The sequence below is a fragment of the Asterias rubens genome, chromosome 7 (assembly GCF_902459465.1).
Source record: "Asterias rubens chromosome 7, eAstRub1.3, whole genome shotgun sequence".
Taxonomy (NCBI): domain Eukaryota; kingdom Metazoa; phylum Echinodermata; class Asteroidea; order Forcipulatida; family Asteriidae; genus Asterias; species Asterias rubens.
In genome coordinates, this window is record NC_047068.1 from 4,563,871 (window position 1) to 4,584,317 (window position 20,447).

A 20,447-nucleotide genomic window follows, 5' to 3' on the forward strand; every position below is an offset into this window, starting at 1 on the left:
AGGTTTATAAAATTGGGCCCATGTCTTTTGTCTTGATTGAAGGCCCTGATTAATTCCTGGGATCCAGATCCAAGCCTCGTTTTGAATTATTTCTTTCTTATAGATTTTGACGAGTGCATAAGCTCACCTTGTCGGAATAGCGGAACCTGTGTCAACCAATTCAGAGCTTACATATGTGCCTGTACTGCCGGATGGACTGGCAATAATTGTGATGCTTGTAAGTATACTAAAATAGAGTTCAATAGATGTTAAATTTGCACCACAGTTCTAACTGCCTCTAGGTACAAGGCAATCTCCTAACAGTCTTCCTAACAACCAGATTCACCCTCAAACCGGGCCGGACCTAACTCGACCAGACTGAACCGGAACGAACCGGACAGCGCCATTGTAAGGGTAAAACCAAATAATGAATGAAATTCAACGTAGGGCTTTTTTCAAACCTTTGCTTGTAAAAGGTCCTTAGTCCTTCATGTCTGGCTGTGAGCAGTTTTATTTTCTGATCTAATTTTCAACTCAGCAGTTGACAATTGTATTTATTGCATCAATCTTGACATGTAGTTTTTCTCTACTGTGTTTTTTGATAAATATTTAAGTTTGATACTTGGATTTAAATCATTGTTTCTATTTTTCTCGTGTTTATTTTCCAAACAGCGGTTGACGAGTGCGTGAGCAATCCATGCGGGAATGGCGGCACATGCCTGGATAGAGTCAACAGCTATCAATGCGCGTGTGATCCCGGCTGGAGTGGGTTGCGATGTGAAATAGGTAAGAAATAGTTTCCAAACCAACATTCAATCCCCTTGCATTTTTTGTGGTATGTTGTGGCCTAGTAGTAAAGTGTATTTTACTTTAAAGACGGCATTATGGGGTGTCGGCATCATGGGGTGTCGGCATCATGGGGTGTCATGGCGAGCGATTAAGAGCGTTCAACTAAAAATGTGGTGGTTACGTTATCAGAGTGTGGAAGCAAGATAATTTACTATATTTACTTCTCTTTACCCAGGGGTATAAAAGGGTACCTGCGCGGGTAGAGGTTAAAATTGTGTATTAAGAAGCCAGTATTGAGCGCCATGGCAGCTCGGGGCTGATGTATACTCCTTGTGCATTGTTTCTTGTGCTATTTTTATATCTGCCTGTTGTTACTTTTTGATATTTGTGGTGCTTTTTTAACATTGAGCGAGCAATTTAATTTCCTCTTTTTGGAGATCTATTAAGTTTTCTTATGGCTTTTTATGTATTCTTATGTCTTCCTACTCCCCTGGGAGCTAGCTGAGAAAGATTTAAGAATGTTTTTTGGCCCAATGACCAAGGTATACTTATGTACAGGGCACTAATGTAAGGGCATCGATGCGTTTGTGTATTCTCCCACTGTAGAAGAATTAAACTAACAAAAGGGTATTTATGAATGGGAATAAAAGAGTAGTGACTCGTTCTTAAACGTCCAATTAAAACCTTGCAGGGTCGTTGTCGTGCGATTACACGGCCGTCGACCCTGCCGGCTTTAAAGGGACAATGAAGAACTCATCGCTATTCCCCTATTAATTAATTATACTGTTTGTAGATGTGGATGAATGTTTGAGTGCACCTTGTCTCAACGGAGGTACCTGCCTGGACAGAGTGGCTAGCTATTCCTGTCAGTGTCTGGACGGATTCAGGGGACTCTTCTGTCAAATAAGTGAGTACAAAATGGAAAAAACATCAAGCTGATGCCCACACTTTGTAACACACAACACAATGGCCACAGATTGACATTAAACTTCCACTATTGTAGTTCATGATAGTAGAAGGCTTACCTTAAAATATTACTAGCTGGGGTGACTGTAGTTGTTGAGAATTGAGTAAAACAATGACACGAAAATACGTTTTACATGCTAAATAATTTTCATCATTTTAGAGACCAATATTTTGCTTGTGTTTTGGTATACTCATTTCTAAAAAACTACAGCAGCTCAGCAAGTAATATTTTCTACTGAAAGCACACAACTTGGGCGACAAGAGCGTTGTTTCTTCCATTATTCTCTCGCAATTTTGACACCCACTTGAGGTAATATTTTCACAGGTTTGTCCAGTGCCTTTATTAACAGCTTGATGAAATGGGGCCCCAGTGCTTTCATAAAATAAATAACGACCGTGTTTTTTATCCATTTGCAGATAATGATGAGTGTAGCAACTCCCCTTGTGTGAACGGTGACTGCGAGGACCAGACTAATGGTTTCATTTGTACATGCAGACCAGGCTGGACCGGTACCCTGTGCAATATAGGTACATGTATACAAGATTAAATATCTTCCCCCTTACAAGTCCCTAACCAGCCTCGCTACCTTGGGGCAGCGAGCCGTATCGATGCCTCTCGTCACTAACCCCTTGGAGGGATGGACTGAGGGCGACATCTTTGATGCACGCTTATTAAAGTTGATTGGGTCGATAGCCCAAATCATTTGAAAGTAGCCCTCACCTTGAAATACAATAAAACAATTCAAATCAAAGCAATGTTTCCACATATCATCACCATGAAGAAGAAAAGTACATGGGGCTTGTCAAGGAACTTCTTTAAAAACTAAACAAATCATCAGCCTTACAATAGACGAATAAACAAAATAACACTATATACAGTTTTTGTTGTTTATATGTTAACGACTAAAAACAAAAGTAAGACTAGACTTCAAGTGTTTGTGACCAAACACAGAGCTGTTCCGTTTTTAATTTTCAATGTTCAAAGGGTCTATAATTGTCACTAAATAGGAACTGTTAAGTATTAATATAACTATTAAGTAGGGTTGAAATGTAGTATTAGATGCCTTTAGGGTTTTTTGACGACGACGTCGATGTCGTCAAAAACCCCTATCTAATTACGCACGTTCGTTTTAACGAAAACCCATGCACAGAGTAATTGGTCCAGAACGCGGTTAGAAAAACAAGGACAAATTTAACGCACGTTCTAACGAAAATCCCAAACCTCCGTACTTTGTGCGTGTACAAAGTTATGTGTCCAGAACGCGGGTAGGAAACAAAATAGTATAGACTCCTCTCAAGAAGTCAACAACTCATAGAGGTACATACTGTGTTGTATTACCAAAGAGAATATTTCACAATAACAAGAAAGTGACTGCATCAAGTTTACAAATTAAAAATTCAAATGAAGACCACGTGGTTAATTAATGAAGAATTTTTACACTTTTTTATTAGAGTAAAGCTTACATGTTAGATTCTAAGCTTCAATTTGATATATGATTTAACTATTTGATCCTAATACTTTAGGAGTAGGGGCCTAAACAAAAACGCTGTACAAACGCTATGGGGTTTTAGGCGGAAACAAAGAATAATAATAATAATAATAATAATAATAAAAATAATAAAAATCTCGACGAAACCAATAGCTGTTCCGACTGGATCGGAACAGCTAATTAGATGCAAACAACAATTCAATTGAGGACGGCAGGAGGGTTCCAGTGGTAACAGTAAAGTAGGTTAAAAAGAGTTTACTGAAAATGGCTGGTGGATTAAAGCATATTTCAGTTTGTGTTTTATTTGAACATTGAACAGTAATTCTTGATGTCGCCTCCTTTAGATATTGATGAGTGTGCGGATGACCCATGCCAGAATGGAGGTATCTGCACCAATCAAGAAGCAACATTCCTCTGTAGATGCCAGCTAGGATGGACTGGCAAACTATGTGACATGAGTAAGTATTTGCTGTACAATGTATATTTGAAGGCAGTGTAAAACTTTGATTTTTTTGACAAAGGTTATTAGTATTTCGCTCTTGGGAAATTTGGAATAAATGGACGATTGGTTAAGAGTACCGAATTAAAGTTCTGGTGGCTAAGTCATCAGGTTGTGGGTTCGAATCCTAGTCTTTACACTTGCGTCGAGCACAACACTTAACTGTAAATGCTCTTCTTCATACAGGGTTAAAAAATAGGAACTTGTGAGGGCAGTGATGGTTCTTGTGATTGATTTAGCCAACAGTTTGCTACGATGTTAGCAGCACAGGCTGTATACTCCCCAGGGAGCTGAGATGGTTTAAGGATTGAAATAAATGGCCCAACGACCAGGGATAATGTATGAGCATCACTGAGTGACGGATTTAAACATTTTATAAGAAGCCACTGATTTTATTATGTAATTTTCTGCCCCCTAGATGTGGACGAGTGTACCGACCAGGGTACTGGTGTTCCTGCGTGTATGAACGGAGGAACCTGTCAGGATCTTACAAACTCCTTCCGTTGTTTCTGCCCACCTGGATACACTGGCTTCACCTGTCAAACTAGTGAGTTTACCTTTGGTGACCTCCTCGTCAAAAGAATGTTGTGCAAGGAGTGATTTCAATGAGTTGTGTGAATTGGTGGCTGCGGTTTGATTGTGCCATATCAAAACAATTCCCTTCACTAACCAGTATATAGTGACAAACAATGTAGCCTGAACATCTGACATCACGCTTGTGATCTATGCCAGAGACCAGCCTTGAGCCTATATGTCAATTCCCCCCTAAAAGCTACCTGTGAACTTGCATTCATTTTACATGGAGATTCACAGTCAAATACTACATACATTTATACTGTACATATAAAAAATCTTTACATGTTCATGTACACACAAACATAAATGCACGCTGCATGCAGACCGAAAGCGCAGTTGGCAAACTTCACCTCAGAGCAATCAAAACACAGATATGGAAATATCATTTATCCAATGAAATCATTGTTTCCAATGAAATTATACTTGGGTCAGTAAAACCAATACCTGGCATCATCCTTGTGGAACAAGGCAGGGGGCCAGGTTAAAACAATGCTGATTGACTCCCTACAGCTCAAGTTGTTAAAGAATAACCATGGATTGTTTGTCTACTAAAGAAGAGATGTACAAAATATTATATTCTTCTTTGTCTTTGCAGATATTAATGACTGCGCTTCCAGGCCGTGTTTGAATCGTGGTCTGTGCATTGATGGTATACAGAACTTCACCTGTACATGTTTAAATGGTTACAACGGAGAACGCTGTGAAAACAGTAAGTTTAATGTATCCTTCTGAAAAAGAAAAAAAAATGTATCGTTCTTGCTTGAACTGTTCTGCCATCTTTTCCCTATAGACACCTTGCAATATTCACAACTCTAAAAGTTAGACAATTTAACCGATACCTTTGTTTTCCCTATGGTAGATATTGACGAGTGTATAAGTAATCCATGCCAGAACAACGCTGACTGTATTGACGGTATTAACAGTTACCAGTGTAGATGCATCAGAGGCTTCATTGGCATCCACTGCCAGAACAGTAAGTAATCAATTTGCAGCCTTTTTTTTATTTCGTTGCCCTTTTCACCAATTTTGTTGAGAAAGTTTTTGATCTATCTTGGGATATATAGGAACCCGAAGTAAGGACAGAAGATTTATTTATTTGTTTTTTCTCTGCATCTTCATTTCTATGTCTAAATGTATGTAGATTAGTGTGGCCATTTAAAAACATGGTTCATTTGAAATGGAATTGCGCCAAAATACTTGCATTTACCTACTCGCAAGCTTAGTGTCCTACAACTTACAAGAGCTAAACAAGCGCTCAAAAATGTTCAACAAGCTCGCACGCAAAGTAGTTACCCTTGGGAGCCAGCTCTGTTTGTCAGTCCATCCCTACCAAGGTTTAGTGATGAGAGGTATGGATACGACACGCTACCCATGGTAGCGAGTCATGGCTGGTCCTGAATTGTGGACTGGGTTTATATATATAAGTCTAACAGAAAATGTTAGATGGATAGAACTGCAACGATTGTATATCAAATAACATATTGATATTCTGTTCTTGATTCTAGATGTAGATGACTGCACAGTCAACCCATGCCTCAATGGTGGCATTTGTATTGATGGTATTGATAGCTATACATGTCAGTGTGAACCAGGCTGGAGTGGAGAGAACTGCGGTGATCGTATGTCAATTATTCCAATCTTCTTCTTCTTCTTTATTAAACTTGTTTAAAAACTTTATTAAAATATGTTTTGTTTACTTTGTTTGTTTACTTTGTTATCATAACTTTGTAACTTGTTAAAAAAAGTTCTGCTATTGACTTTATGAACTTCTCTCATAGTACGTATCTCCAACACTCAATTCAGGTAAAAATAAATCCTTGTCCCTGGCTGTACTTGTTGGCTCATTTTCCTGGACAAACTTTGGTCCCTTAAATTTTGCGAGTGTACTGTTAATAATGTTTTTAAAGGGTTAATATATGTTTGGTAAAAGAAATTAATAGCAATAACAAATATTGGTAAGAAGGCTACAGCATGATAGTACAAAGCATTTTCAGAAACATTTCGCCTTGGAGTGATGTGGTACTGTTTTTGCGGCCCAAAATTTGAATCCAAGTGAGGGATTGTTTTTCCTGCATGCATATTCACTCCATATTTTCTGCGACATCTTAAAATCACAACCACCTTTTGAAATGAACTTTCCCGTTGTTAGTTTTATTGTGTACATCAACATTTTATAAGGGAAGAAAACAAGCAAGTGGTTCAAAAAACCAAAGGTAAACTTTCTTAAAGCCATTGGACCCTTTCGGTAAACAGTGTTGTTCAAGGCTCACACTCCGTGTATCACAACTTCTATATAAAATAACAAACCTGTGAAAATTTAGGCTCAAACGGTCATCGGAGTCGGTGAGATAATAACGGGAAAACCCACCCTTGTATCCGTGCGTTTCGCCGTGTCATGACATGTGTTTAAAATAAATCCGTAATTCTCGCTAACGAGAATTGATATTGTTTTACTGTTTTCTCAAAAAGTAAAGCATTTCATGGAAAAATATTTCAAGAGAAGTCTTTCACCACTACCTTCTGTTAACCCTGTAAGTTATTTGTAAATCTGTGAACTTTTTTTTTTTTGTCTGTACCGAAAGGGTCCAATGGCTTTAAAGGGTATATGTACTTTTTCCTAACAAAAAACTTGATGTCCACAGATTTACATTAAACTTACACAGCTTGAAGATTATGATAGTAGAAAGCTTCTCTTGAAATTTTACTTACTGAGGTGCTGTAGTTTTTGAGAAATTAGTAAAAGTAATAATTTTCGCCTCAGTTTTAGCATGTTTAATCATATGTTATGCTATGGTTTGGTATAATATCATAACTGGTTAAGGGGATTTTACGTGCTAAAATAATTTTGGTCTCATGAGACCAAAATTATTTTGTGACTTGTTTTACTCATTTCTCAAAAACTACACAACCATAGCTAGTAATATTTGTAGGGAAGCTTTCCACTATCATTATCTTCAAAATTAAGTTTAATGTAAATATGTGGACATTTTGAAAAAGTACCCGAATCCTTTAAGTCTATCAAACTAGTGATGATTTGTTTTTCTTCAAGGTGGTCAGTGTATTGCAAACTACACCATACCACAAAGTGGCTTCATCGATATAGCGTCGCCCAACTACCCAGACAACTACCTGAGCAACGAGGAGTGTCAGTGGTTCATCTTTGCTAGTCCCGGCAAGCACATCCTCGTTCAGTTCAACAGCTTCCAGACAGAGATGCAGTACGACTACGTTAGTATCGGTAACGGTGAAGACCCCGCAGATCTCGGGTCAAGGGTTGTCCATTACGCGGGGAGGGACCTCCCGCCGGCTTTCTTGACGACGAACAACGTGGTGTGGGCCAAGTTTAGCTCGGATGCCACTAAGACGGAGCAGGGGTTCACTATTAGGTTGACAGAGGAGGACAATGCAGGTAGGCATTACAAACGGGGTTTAAAAGTCTTAAATAGATCTGTCCAAATTTGAGGCCTTCAGAAGCATTAAAATCAGTTAATTGAGGTCTTTAAGAAAAGAGGAAAAAGTGTGTAAAGAATTTTCTTCTCAGCTCGTAAAGAGCCAGAATACACTGTATGCAAAAAAGTATCCAAAAATGTGAGCTGGTGCAGCTGGTTTTTTACTTACTTTTGGTCTTCATTTTGTTAAGGGTGGTTCTAAAAGGGTCTTTAAAAGTCTTAAATTTGACTTTGAGTATGCAGATACCCTGACGAAAACATGGCATCCGCACTTGTTTCATGAAAATCTTACAGCCATGGTCACACACGGAATACCATGATTTGAAAGGATATTACCAAATTCATCAGAGTTTTAATCTTAAACCTTAGATTTATTGATTCTAAAAACTCTATTTAATATTCCAGATCTCTTCAATGAATGTACAAGTGATCCGTGTCTGAATGGAGGAACGTGTGTCAACAGCGTAGGCCAGTACGTCTGTATGTGCCATCGTTATTATAAAGGCACTAACTGTCAAACTGCACTTGGTAAGTTGATGTTGGACTTCTCCTGGCTGTTTTTTGTTGTTGTCTTTGCAACAAGAACTAACCTCTGCCACATACTGGGCATTCTCCTTAGAAAATATTTTCTTGATTTTGGGGGTTACAAAGAATTGACTAGAGTGGGATTCGAACCAACGAACTCCAGATTAAAGTGCCGGCGCTCTACTAACTGAGCTATCTAGCCCTTTATTGGCGGTGTCCCTATTTTCTCAATATCTTTGTTCGGGGGTGCCAGTCAGAAGCCGTACAACCGTTAACTGCTGTGTAGCCAGGGATCACACCCAAATTACGATACAACCTGGGAAGCGGCAGCCAGGGGATCACCTTAAGGGGATGCTACTTTTTGTTTCAGATATAAATATAAACCACAAGGGAAACTGACTAGGCTATTTTTGAAATGATTTTGGGGTCGAACAAAGAATTGAGTAGAGTGGGATTCGAACCAGCCACCTCCGGATTCAAAGCAACGACCTCCGGATTAACGTTCTTTGGTGCAATCTTTATAAAATCTCCACTGAGCTCTGTACAATTCTGTGGCTCTTTTTAAAAGCATCTGATGTGACAGGCCACATAGTCTATACAAGTTTGTAATTTCATGCTCCTTCGCTGCGCTTATACGCATGAAAAACAGTTTCACCCTAATGACTGACAATAACACAAAGTACAATACAATCCATTGTTTTGTTTCATCACAGGCCACATAGTCTATACAAATTTGTAAATTATTGCTTTATATTACTGTTGTCTAAAAAATTACTGATGCTGTTTTGTGCACTTAGCTAAGAATGATTGTTCATCATCACCATGCCCACAAGAATCCACCTGTTTGGATATACCAGAAGGTTACGTCTGCAACTGCAAAGCAGGACTGGAAGATTCCCGATGCAGTACAGAAAGTAAGTCAAAACAATTCTTAGGAATGCAACTTAATGTCTGTTTGATTGTAAAGAGGTAATATTCCGGATTTGTAGAGCTGGCAAAATAATCACAGGCAGTGTTCATGTTATGTGTGACTAACCAATTACATAAAAGTGAGTCATGTATATATTCATGTATTTTTTATTTTCTTTGATAAGTGTTTTTAAACGTAATTTTGTGATTGTAAAATCCAGAGAGCTGGAGGTGCACTACATTTGTAACTTTTTAACGTAAGTAATTCTAATTCTAATTTTAATTCATGAGTCAGGAGTAAATAGTGAAAAACCACGCACAAATTTCAGACTGTCAGTACATTGTATTGACTTTATTTTGTCTTTGTCCAAACACAGACTTGGTTGACCGCAACGCCTGCAGCAGTAACCCTTGCGCCAACGGAGCGACATGCAGGGAGGTTCAAGGTCTGTACGCTTGTAACTGCGACATCGGATGGGAGGGACTACACTGTAATGTGGACTTTGATGAGTGTCTGAGTGACCCGTGTCGTAATGGTGGAACCTGCATCAACAACCTGGCTCACTTTGTCTGTCATTGCATGCCGGACTTTGAGGGCCTTGTTTGCCAGATTGGTAAGATACCTTAGAACCTCCTCCTGACAGCTTACTGTACATAAACACTGTTCCTACCAAATCCCATTGGCACTTTTAGGCCACTTCTTTTTTAGAGGCCGCCTCCTTTTTTCTTTTTTTTTATGAAAGCAAAGGATACATTTTAGCAGTCTCTGACAAAGAATTAAAATTAAAAACATTAAAAATAGCCAAACCGGTTTTCTTTAAAAATGTGTCGTTCGGCCATTTCTGAAGAAAAAGCCTGGACGTTCATCATGTTTTGTTTTTTTGCCTTTAATTCCAAATATTTGTAGATTATGTTCTTTTGAGAGCTTGTCTTGCTTTATATTCTACTACCGCGGAGTAGATTTTTGGAAATCAAGAGACTTCTCAGTTCTGAAAAGAACTGTCCTGGTTATTAGCTACTACCTGGGTGGAAGGTAGAAAATTGGTAGAGACTACTACTTTAGCTTTAAGGGATCGAGGGGACTTAATGTATATTGATACCTCACCATGCAATGACTGAAATCCCATATTATTTGTAAAACCTGATACATGTTCATTTTCGGACCTTTACTTACATGTATATCATCCTTTTTATTACAGATACATCAAGGGATTTATGCAATCCCAACCCATGCCAGAATGGAGGAACGTGTGTCTTCACCAATGACCAGTACAAGTGTCTCTGTATGTCTGGATATTTGGGAGCAAACTGTGAACAAGGTAGGTCACTAGACCAGGGCCCGATTTCATAAGGCTGTTAATGTGAGAGTCTCAAAAGTCAAACTCTAGGCGCAAAAGAATGTTCAATAGTTCAACTGAATTTGATTGCTTGCTCGCAATCCAGTGGTCCGCCAGAACCTTCTGGTGAATTGCAACATTGCAGCCGTAAAATTGATATTTCAGGGAATATAATAATAATACACAACATTTATTATGCCCTTTATACGGTTGTTAAGTGCAGATTTGTTTGCATTATGAGCTAGACCTACTCCATTTTACATAGCACTCATTTAATGGTTTACAAGGTACAATGTATGGTGGCGCAATATACCCATTGGTATTTGGAGCATTCCATTGGATGATATTCATCGATCCAATTTGAATGTTACTACCAAACTGACCTGATTGAAAAATGTCTTGTTTGGTATTCTTATTCTATGGTAAGCATGATTTTGTTGTGGTTGCTTTTTTGTGTGTGTGCTAAAGCAGCTCAATCTGTTCTGGTAAGCAAACCATTGGGTCATATACTTTGGTATGGTAATATACTTTACACCAACATCTTACCCTCAACAAAGTTTGATATATTTTCACGTTTGACTTAACATTGTGTATTTTATTATTTGGTCTTACCCCTACACATGTAAAGTAGCACTGCACTGTATAATTGGTACTTTCCCCTGTTCTTAAAAAGAAAATTACAGGCTTTTATAACTCAGGTGAGGTTTAAACTCACGACGTTTGCCAATCTACAGCAGATGTATTACCAACTAGACCTCCAAAGATTGCCTGTAGCTGGAGGCAGTTTGAATCCTATAATATCTCAGCTGCGTTTTCATAGAGAAAACTTTAGAAACACTGAGTATACAGTGCTTACTCACAAAGGTGTAAGGGTCAAACTACATAATTTTCTTTATCGTGCTGCAAATTTCACATCTTTTAAATTATTATTTGTTTTTTTATTTCACTCTTCAGAGTTAAATGAGTGTGCAAGCTGCCCTTGTGTGAATGGCTACCAGTGTCAGGATCTCTTTAATGCCTTCAGTTGTGACTGTCCAGTTGGTATGGGACCACAGTGCCGTGGAGGTAAGCTACATAGACTTCAAATCACCATTTCCGCACATTTGCCAAGAAAATTTAAAGAAAAATATAATCAATCAATCAATCAATCAATCGTTGATTTAGATGGCGCTAATCCAACAGTCGTTGCTCAAAGCGCCCTACTGTAGGCTTTTGAAAAAAGATGAGACCCAAGGAAAGTTTTGAAATTTGCTAATGAAGTAGATTGCCTGATGTTCTGAGGAAGATGATTCCACATCCTTGGTGCTGCGATAGAAAAGGCACGATCCCCCCAACTGTATTTAGTTCTTTGAATGTGAAAAATTGAAGTGTGGGAACAGGAACGCAGATTTCTGACAGGTTCAAAGCTTTCTCTAAAAACTAAGATTTAGTATCATGTTTTAGAAAGAGCTTCTGTCCTCTCCATCGAACTGCCTCTAGCAACCAGGCAATCTCGGTGGTCTAGTTGGTAGAACATCTGCTCTAGAATTGCAAGGGTCGAGGGTTCGAATCCCACCCCGGAATATGCCTGTGATTGTTTTCACAGAGCTCGGGATGATACTGAGTATACAGTGCTCACATACATGTACACGGTGTATATTGGTAAAACCGAAATTAATATTCTTTATCCCCAATGCAAATTTCCATCTGTTACAAAGTGGTGGATAGAAATTCAATACTTGTGATCAGACATCAAACATTGTGTAACTTTTGTTGTATTACAGCGTTGGCGTGTCAGTCTATGCCGTGCTCCAACCAGGGAACATGTATTGAGACACCTGATGATAACTATCGTTGTAACTGCCCACCGGATTGGACAGGCCCTGACTGCAAACAGGGTGAGTAGTACAATGTAGTTGATGGATTCGTACTCGAAATGAGGATTGTCCCCTAGTAACACCATAAAAACATTGGAATAAAACTTGATCGAGTCTGGCTCACATCAGGTATTCACTCAACAAAACCCTAGTATCGAAACTTTGAGTTGATTCCAACGGTTCTTTTCAGAACCACCCCCAACTCATTAGAGATAGTCCTGACATGGCGTTACCGCAAACCTTTCCATATCGTATTTCCTATGCAAAGTTTCAAATCCTGCTTAAACCCCAGTACATTAATTGTCATATATAAGATTTGTGTATAGTATGTTTGTCCTCTTTTACGAAGCACTCTGCCATGGCACAAGCTGCTACTTAGCAGTTATTTTAAACTACTCCATGTTTTGGGGGTTTGAATCAGTCTTTCTGAAGCTTAGTCTGTTTAAAACCTCTTTTTTCTAGTTGCTGATGACTCCTTGGTGTGCGAAACCAATATTTGCAGTAACAATGGCATCTGTATCAAGGACAATGGTGTAACTATGTGTTCTTGTCCATTGGGCTTCGCTGGGGAGAGATGTGAAATAGGTAAGACTTCCTGAACACTTATCATGGAAAAACCTCAGTGTTTCTAGTTCATGTTGCAAGTACCAGTTGGTGTTTCTGCTTTCATTTGACAAATAGGGCTATAGTTTTAATTTGGTGGTTCTTATTTATATCGTGTGTCTTATGCTGTTAATTGCAATCTTTTGTTTTAATTTTAACTTTTTAGATTTCTGTGTTATGTATAGTGTATATACAGTTTTAACTTTTTTTACAAGCAAGGTCTGGGAGGGCACATCTTTTTTGATGAAAGTTTTTTTTATTTTTGCCTTTCCTTGGGCGACCTCTGCTTGCTATTAATATAATGTTTGTAGTGTCCAAAGAGGTCATTACCAGAAATATAAAATGATAATAAAAATAAATGAGATGGCCCAGTATGTTATGCCTGATAGAGCTTCTTGCTAGTTCACAGTTAAGACTATTGTGTACTATTCAACATCAAAATTTACAGTTATCTTTTGTGGTGATGTGTGAGGAACATTACAGAACTGGTTTTGCTAGCAAATAAGTTGCTGGCAGTGTAAGCAATTTATGTAATTTAAAGTGGGAGAATAGTCTCATCTATAAAAAGCAAAGATCAACGTCTAATGTTGTTTATTTTTAAATCTCAAGTCGGTTCAAATAAATTGCTGTTTTCTCCTTAATGAAACCTCCCAGAATATATTTGTCCATCACACGTTTTTGCCCAGTGGAAATAATCAATGGCAATGTCTTTCATTTTTTTTTTTTTTTTTTTTTAAATCGGTAACAACTTCCCTTTGACCTGTGTCATAATATTTTCAAGTTGTAATTGTTAGTGTTTTATTAATTCATTACTATTTACAAAAATGAAACAACTTATAATAAAAATGTTATGCGAACATACAAATACTTAGTCAGTTTAGATTAAACAAACAACTAATATGGTAAATAATTCTTGATATGTTGGTTGGTTGCACACACCTGTTTTGATTATTAATTTACATTAATTAATTCAAATTTGTTTAATTTGGTTAATTTAATTAATTTGTTAAATACCCCCCCCCCCAAAAAAAAAAAACCCAGCTTCATGACTAAATAATTCTTGATCGAATGAACAACAGATGGGAAATTAGGCTTAATTTCTTCAATAAAGATTACTCAAATAAAGCTTCTTTATTTAAATATTAACTGAGTGAGAATATACCTTTCTCAAAAGCTATGTTCTCATTGTTCTAGTCTAGAGTTAACTTGTGTTTTTTATTCTTTTTTCCCTGCAGAGGTTAACAACGCCTGTGCAAGTAACAAGTGTGACGAAGGGCGATGCCTTCCTGGTAGTAGGAATAACTACACCTGCTTATGTAATCCTGGTTACTCTGGACTTTACTGTCACGAAGGTAAGCAGACAGACTACAACAGCACTTTGCTATTTTTGTGAAAGCGTTTACTCATATCTCAAAAAGTACAATATTTTATGGGAAGTTTTGTTGAAACCGTGTAAAGGCGTTTTTAACACTACATCCATTTTGAACCGCATTGATACCTACCTACCTACACGTTCACAATATTGTCTTTACGTGAACCGGCTAATGCGTGAACCATTTAACGAAAAAATGCGATTTTGATCCGAATTGAGATTTTCAACCCTGGTCCCTGCCAGGGTTGATTTCAATCCGGCTAGAGCATGCTGAGATTTTGGACAGTGTGAAAAGGCCCTAAAGTTTAATTGAAATCTGTGGATGTTTGTGTTTTGTGTCGTACAAAAAGTACCCAGACTCTTCAACATGGAAAAGATTGAACAAATTTCAGTTCAGGATAAGACCTTTACTTTGACCTTTGACCTTATTGTTTGAGTGGACCTAGGCAAGATCTTGCAGCTGCTTTTTGGATGTATAAGCAAGTTGGTACATTGTACAAGCTGTTTCTGGCTGCTATTGTCTCTGAAGAGTTAAGGAAGTTTCCCAACAAATGAAGAAATCACTAGTGTTGAATAAATATTTAATAGAGGTTAAATTTGCATCGGGGCTAAAGAATATTAATTGTGGTTTTTCCCCATGTGTGTCAGCATTTTATACTCAGTACTTTCCAGAGTTCTGTGAACAAAATATCACAGGTCGATTCGGACCCACGACCTTTGCCAATCTAGACCACCCAGAAAACCTGGTAGCTAGAGGCATTTGGAATCATATAGTTTAGCAGCAGGTACCGCAACGATAAATCTTGTCCATGTTTTTATTGTGGGGCTATTTTCATAACCTTTTTTTAAGGTGTGTGGTTTTAATTTTTGGCTGGTCTATTTTTGTGGTTTTTATTGTAAGACTTATTTTTTTGTGCCCTTTGACTATTTCTGCCATTTGTTTGGTGCAATTTTAATTTGTACGGTGAATTGTGGTCCCGTCATGGATGTAAGGTGCTTTTCCTTAAAAGGATTATTATTTATTATGATTGTTTTATTTTCTTTAGACACCGATGAGTGCAACAGTAACCCATGCCAGAATAATGGAAACTGCAAAAACTTGTTAAATAGGTTCTCCTGTACATGCCCTGTGGATTATACAGGATTGACGTGTGAAATACGTAAGTACAATAGTGACATAACCAAAAACAGCGGTGTGAGGAATTCTGAAAAAATGCTAGTGGTCTCCTCTTGAGTTAAAACCTGGGCCCAATTTCATGGAGCTGCTTATAAGCTCAACAAGTGGCTAAGCACAACAGAATTATGTTACCAACCAAACTAACATATCACTTGCACAATTTGTGACGGATATCCTGCTCATTTCTGCTCAGCAGACAATTGTTTGCCAATATTTTCTGCTTAAGCAGCTCTATGAAATTGGGCCGCAAACTGCAAAGCTGGGTCAAATTTTAAGGATTTACCGATTTGTTGAGGAATTTAATGGCTAAAGCTCTTGTGTTTCTGATCAGCAGGGTGTGGGTTTGAGTCCCAGTCACTTGTGCTCTTGAACATGGTACTTAACACACATTGCTGTACTTTCTGAAATTTTTGTAGAACCAGTCCAGGGCTGGATTTCACAAAGAGTTAAACGCCTAACTTAGGACTAGTTTTAAATAGTCTAAGGACTGGTCCTAAGTTAAACTACTCTTAGTGAATTGGACCCCTGGTTTTTCTATCTTGACCTATCAAAATCACTTTGAAACTTCACTGCAATTTTGCACTATATAAAAACTGTTTATTACTATAACTATTATAAAAATAATGAGAATTCCCCTTGATTCACAAAGCCAAGAGAGCAGCCTAAGCGGATTCCCTGCAACTTTAGTCCCTCGCTCAAACTCTACCTGGCTGGTCTTGGAGAGAGCGCAATATTTGTTCATTAAATTTTTATTATTATTATTATTATTGTTACTTGTTTCGACTAGGTTGCTCTAGTCTTCGTCAGGAGACTGTATTTTTTTACTGTTATGCGCTGTCAAACAGGCTGGTCCTGGAGAGAGCGAAATACAAATTCAATAAATTATTATTGTTATTATTATTTTGTCTTCTTCCACAGTTATCGTACCCCCAGCCACACCAGCTCCTCTGACAAACCTAGAGTGGGAATGGATCGTCATCCTTACAATCCTGTCAGTCCTTGCCTTCATATTCATCGTCATTCTCTGTGCATGCGGCTGCTTATGGAGTCGGAACAAAAAGGAATAAAGCGACCGCTCCAGCCTTCGGGACCTCTGTGTGGGTTTCGCTCCACAGACAAGCTTAAAGGCAGTGGACACTATTGGTAATTACTCAAAAAAATTATTAGCATAACACCATACTTGGTGGCAAGTAATGGGGAGCTGTTGATTGATTTCGAGAACTCAGAATGCGACTTTGAAGTCTCAAAATCCAGCATCTGAAAGCACACAACTTCGTGTGACAAGGGTGTTTTTTCTTTCATTATTATCTCACAACTTCAAGGACCAATTGAGCTCAAAATTTCAAAGGTTTGTTGCTTTATACATAATATGTTGAGATGCACTAAGGGAGAAGACTGGTCTTTGACAATTACCAACTGTGTCCAATGTCTTTAAACAGTATAGGTCGTGTTCAGCGCTAGTGACTTTGGCTGCGGCTATGTTGGCTGGCTGCAACATCAGTGTTGCCGAAGAAGCCAATACTTTAGACACGGCTTTATTTGAATGGTCTGTATACGATTGGGAATGACTCTGAAAACTAAAATAATGAAGTACGGCAGTTATGGACAATTGTATATCACTGTGTATCCCAACAAATTTGAGTATAAGAAGTGTACTGGTAGTGCTTCTAAGATAATGTGTATTCCTTTTGGGAACTATTCCTCAAGCATGGACATATCTACTCAGGTTTTTGGCGATATCTCAAAAACCCGACCACCATTTGAAATTAAAATTTTCATGGGTTAGTTTTATTGTATTTATCTACATTTCCCAAAACCAAACATATACAGACCCTTTAAACACCATCGGAGGTTAGGACCGGTTGGTAAACAGTAACTATATGATCAGCTCAATAAACCATCGACTGGCATCAAGTTGCTGGATTGGTCTGGGCCATTTATTATTGAAATCTATATTAATATTATGAGAGTGGAGTATTTTCATGATGAACTCATTCCTCACATAGAATTAATTGTTTTTTTTTTTAATTTAACTTTTTATACAAGAAAATAATGAGTTTGCAAAAAACTAAACGATATTTAATAAAGAAACACTATTCATTTTATCCACCAGTTGGGTTTTGCGTATTGTTAAATGTTGTGTAGTGGTTGTTTCTCATTTCATTTTCACTGTAATACACTGTAATATTGCGATAGTTTTTCTATTTTGTTGCCATAATTGTTTAATTGTCTAAATATGAGTGATGGATTTTTAATTTGAAGATTGACGATTGGAGGTGATGCAAGTTTTTTTATATGGATATTAAAAAAAACAATTGATAGGTTTTTAACTAGAAACGCTATTCAAAATTGTTACACCAAAGGTCTAAAAACAAAAGAAATGTAGTAGCTTTCTTTAGATTAAAAGATACAGTTTATAGGCTCTCTCTTTATTGAAATGACGACCCAAAACTTCTCATGTACAATGTCATTTTGTAACTTTTGATTTTAGGGTAAAACTAAACACTGGAATTACTTTTGTTGCCTTTGTGAAAATTGCAGGTTAAGACACTGCCGCTATTTAAAAACAGAAAAGGTAAAAGACAATAGCAAAAAACAGCAAAGTTTTAAATTAACACCAAGAAACAAGATAAAATAGATAAGGGTAGAAGTGTTTGTTTAGATGGATTACTCGTCATCTAAAAGACGACAGGAAATTTGTTACTACAATGATATCTTGGGACATATGGCTTTACGGTCAAATTTTGATTTGGATTCACATGTCTTGATTCATGTAAGAATATTTACTTAATTGCTGTATGGTGAAATTGTCTTTCAATAGGAGCATGAAAGTCTTCTATGAAATTATTATTTGATTATAACTATTTAATCTAGTGGAGGGAACTAAGATTATACTTTTGTTGACGGGGTGTATACTTTTAGTCTTGTACATGTATGTAAAATGTTTACTGCTGAGATACAACAATATGTTTTTTATTATTTGTAAAAACAATGTGTACAAAGATATATGTTTTTTTTTGCTTTTAGTGTGTAAGGAATGTGTTTTGTCTGCCGCTTGTAATTTTTAAAGAAAAATAGAAATAGCTGTTTCAAAACTGCTTACCGACTAAAAGGACCAATGGTGTACTGAAAAAAATGCTTGTTAGTTTTTTTGTGAATCTGTACCTACAAATTATTTGTTATTGAATTATTTGTTTTAAGAGCATCAAAACAGCTTAGAAGTGAAACGTATTTTGATCCAAAACCCAATTCCTCCGAAATCCTCTTCAGGAATTTGGCTGATTGCGGAGGATTTCTTATTACTGGGCTAGGCATTTCAGTCTATAATATCTAATACATTCTTACATTGAGTGACGTAAGAGAAAAGGATTTTGGAGGGTCGAAGTAGCCTGTGGGTAGGAGAGGGGAGCGGGGTGCTAAGGGATTGAAGGAAATATTATTTAAAAAATCTAAGTTGTAATCCAAAAAGCTGTATGTTTTTTACCTCATTGAAAGTGGAAGCAGCGTTGAAATAGTTGTTTTATTGGTGTGTTTACTGTGTGTTTTGTGTTTGCTTAACCCTACAAAACTCCATGATACAGCAAAACCCTCTCTGACTGCTGCAGGATTGTGATGGGTAAGGGGAAATTGTGTAAAAGCTGGTTGTGGCTGCAAAATCGAAATTTAATACAAGGGTAGACATCCTAAATATATTAATATCACGCAGTTACGTAAAAATAGTTGAATATGTTTTATTATGATCAGAACTTGTCAACCCAGGCTAATAAAAAATACACAAATATTTTTGATACTTAAAGAAAGTGTAAAGGTTGAAATTAAAATGAAGAATATTAGTTATCCAGTTTAATTCACTTGGCAATAAACACATTGTAAAAATAATGGGGGTTTTCAGCCAATTTGAAATAAAACTATAATAATATGCTGTTTGGAAACATAACTTTGTTGTCTTTTTGCTTTATGTTTTGGAATTGTCAATTTCCTTCTTTTTATTTTTTTTTATAGAATTATGATGATTTAAAAGGTTTTCTTGGAACAGCAGGCAAAGAAATGTGCTCAACGAAACAGTTGCAAGCCTATACACATAGGGTTTACATTATTTACTTAATGAGTTTTTAATAATTTTTAGTTCACACAAAATGACATAACTTCTGCACTGACATTTTAAATAGAACATTAATTAATTAAACTCAATGCATCAATACTTGTGCGTCCCCCCCCTCCCCATCGGCCTTTCAGTACTTCAGTGTCATCATGGTCAAGTGGTTAGACTGCAGGACTTACAATCACAAGGTTGTGGGTTCAAATCCCCCAGCTAACCGCTGATTTCACAATGACTAGAATAAATATTGTCGTCTAGTTAATGAATCACAATTTCGTGATTTGCGTAAATCATAATCATAGACTTTAAACCAATTGTTTGTATGAGAGAGTTTTTGGGGGGCTGTTGCCAGCTTGGTGTTTATATCCCTTTGTGGAAGTTTGCTGAGTTTCCTTGATGTGAAGATCATTCAAACAAACAAACAAACAAATTTTAATGTTGTCCATGGCCATATTTTGGCTTGTAACCTAATTCTTTGTGGGAGGCTACTGTGTGTGCAGCTCTAAAAACAAAATCGTCAATGTTATTATTTTGTAGCATCAAATTTTCTGTAATATAATCATCCCTGCACCTTGTGTTTTGTTGTGTTGTGTTGTGTTGTGTTGTGTTGTTAATTAAAACTAGAACTAGCCTCAATTTTGCTTTAATATGATCGTCCAAGCACCTTTCAACGGTCAATGGTAACCTTTAATCTACACCAGTTGTTGAAAGTACCCCGACGTCTATGGGCGTGTGGACGCAAACTCAAAGTTTATGTATCAGACTACGTAGTTCATTTGGGGAATCCCCGTATTGTTGCAATACATTTCATGTAATTTCCC

At 37.3% G+C, this 20,447-nt stretch overlaps 1 protein-coding gene across 1 annotated transcript in view; it reads left to right on the forward strand.

Moving 5' to 3' along the window:
- Positions 1-16,719, forward strand: part of LOC117292332 (neurogenic locus notch homolog protein 1-like) — a 57,743-nt gene extending 41,024 nt beyond the window's left edge. The window contains exons 28-47 of the mRNA XM_033774357.1: positions 104-217; positions 652-765; positions 1,562-1,675; positions 2,152-2,262; positions 3,569-3,682; positions 4,142-4,270; positions 4,895-5,008; positions 5,159-5,272; positions 5,805-5,918; positions 7,349-7,708; positions 8,154-8,276; positions 9,071-9,187; positions 9,560-9,796; positions 10,382-10,501; positions 11,474-11,584; positions 12,283-12,396; positions 12,838-12,960; positions 14,214-14,330; positions 15,397-15,510; positions 16,446-16,719. Coding sequence (XP_033630248.1) covers positions 104-217; positions 652-765; positions 1,562-1,675; positions 2,152-2,262; positions 3,569-3,682; positions 4,142-4,270; positions 4,895-5,008; positions 5,159-5,272; positions 5,805-5,918; positions 7,349-7,708; positions 8,154-8,276; positions 9,071-9,187; positions 9,560-9,796; positions 10,382-10,501; positions 11,474-11,584; positions 12,283-12,396; positions 12,838-12,960; positions 14,214-14,330; positions 15,397-15,510; positions 16,446-16,594 — 2,723 coding nt within the window. The 3' untranslated portion in view covers positions 16,595-16,719. The remainder of the gene's footprint in view (positions 1-103; positions 218-651; positions 766-1,561; positions 1,676-2,151; positions 2,263-3,568; positions 3,683-4,141; positions 4,271-4,894; positions 5,009-5,158; positions 5,273-5,804; positions 5,919-7,348; positions 7,709-8,153; positions 8,277-9,070; positions 9,188-9,559; positions 9,797-10,381; positions 10,502-11,473; positions 11,585-12,282; positions 12,397-12,837; positions 12,961-14,213; positions 14,331-15,396; positions 15,511-16,445) is intronic.
- The last annotated feature ends 3,728 nt before the right edge of the window (positions 16,720-20,447 follow it).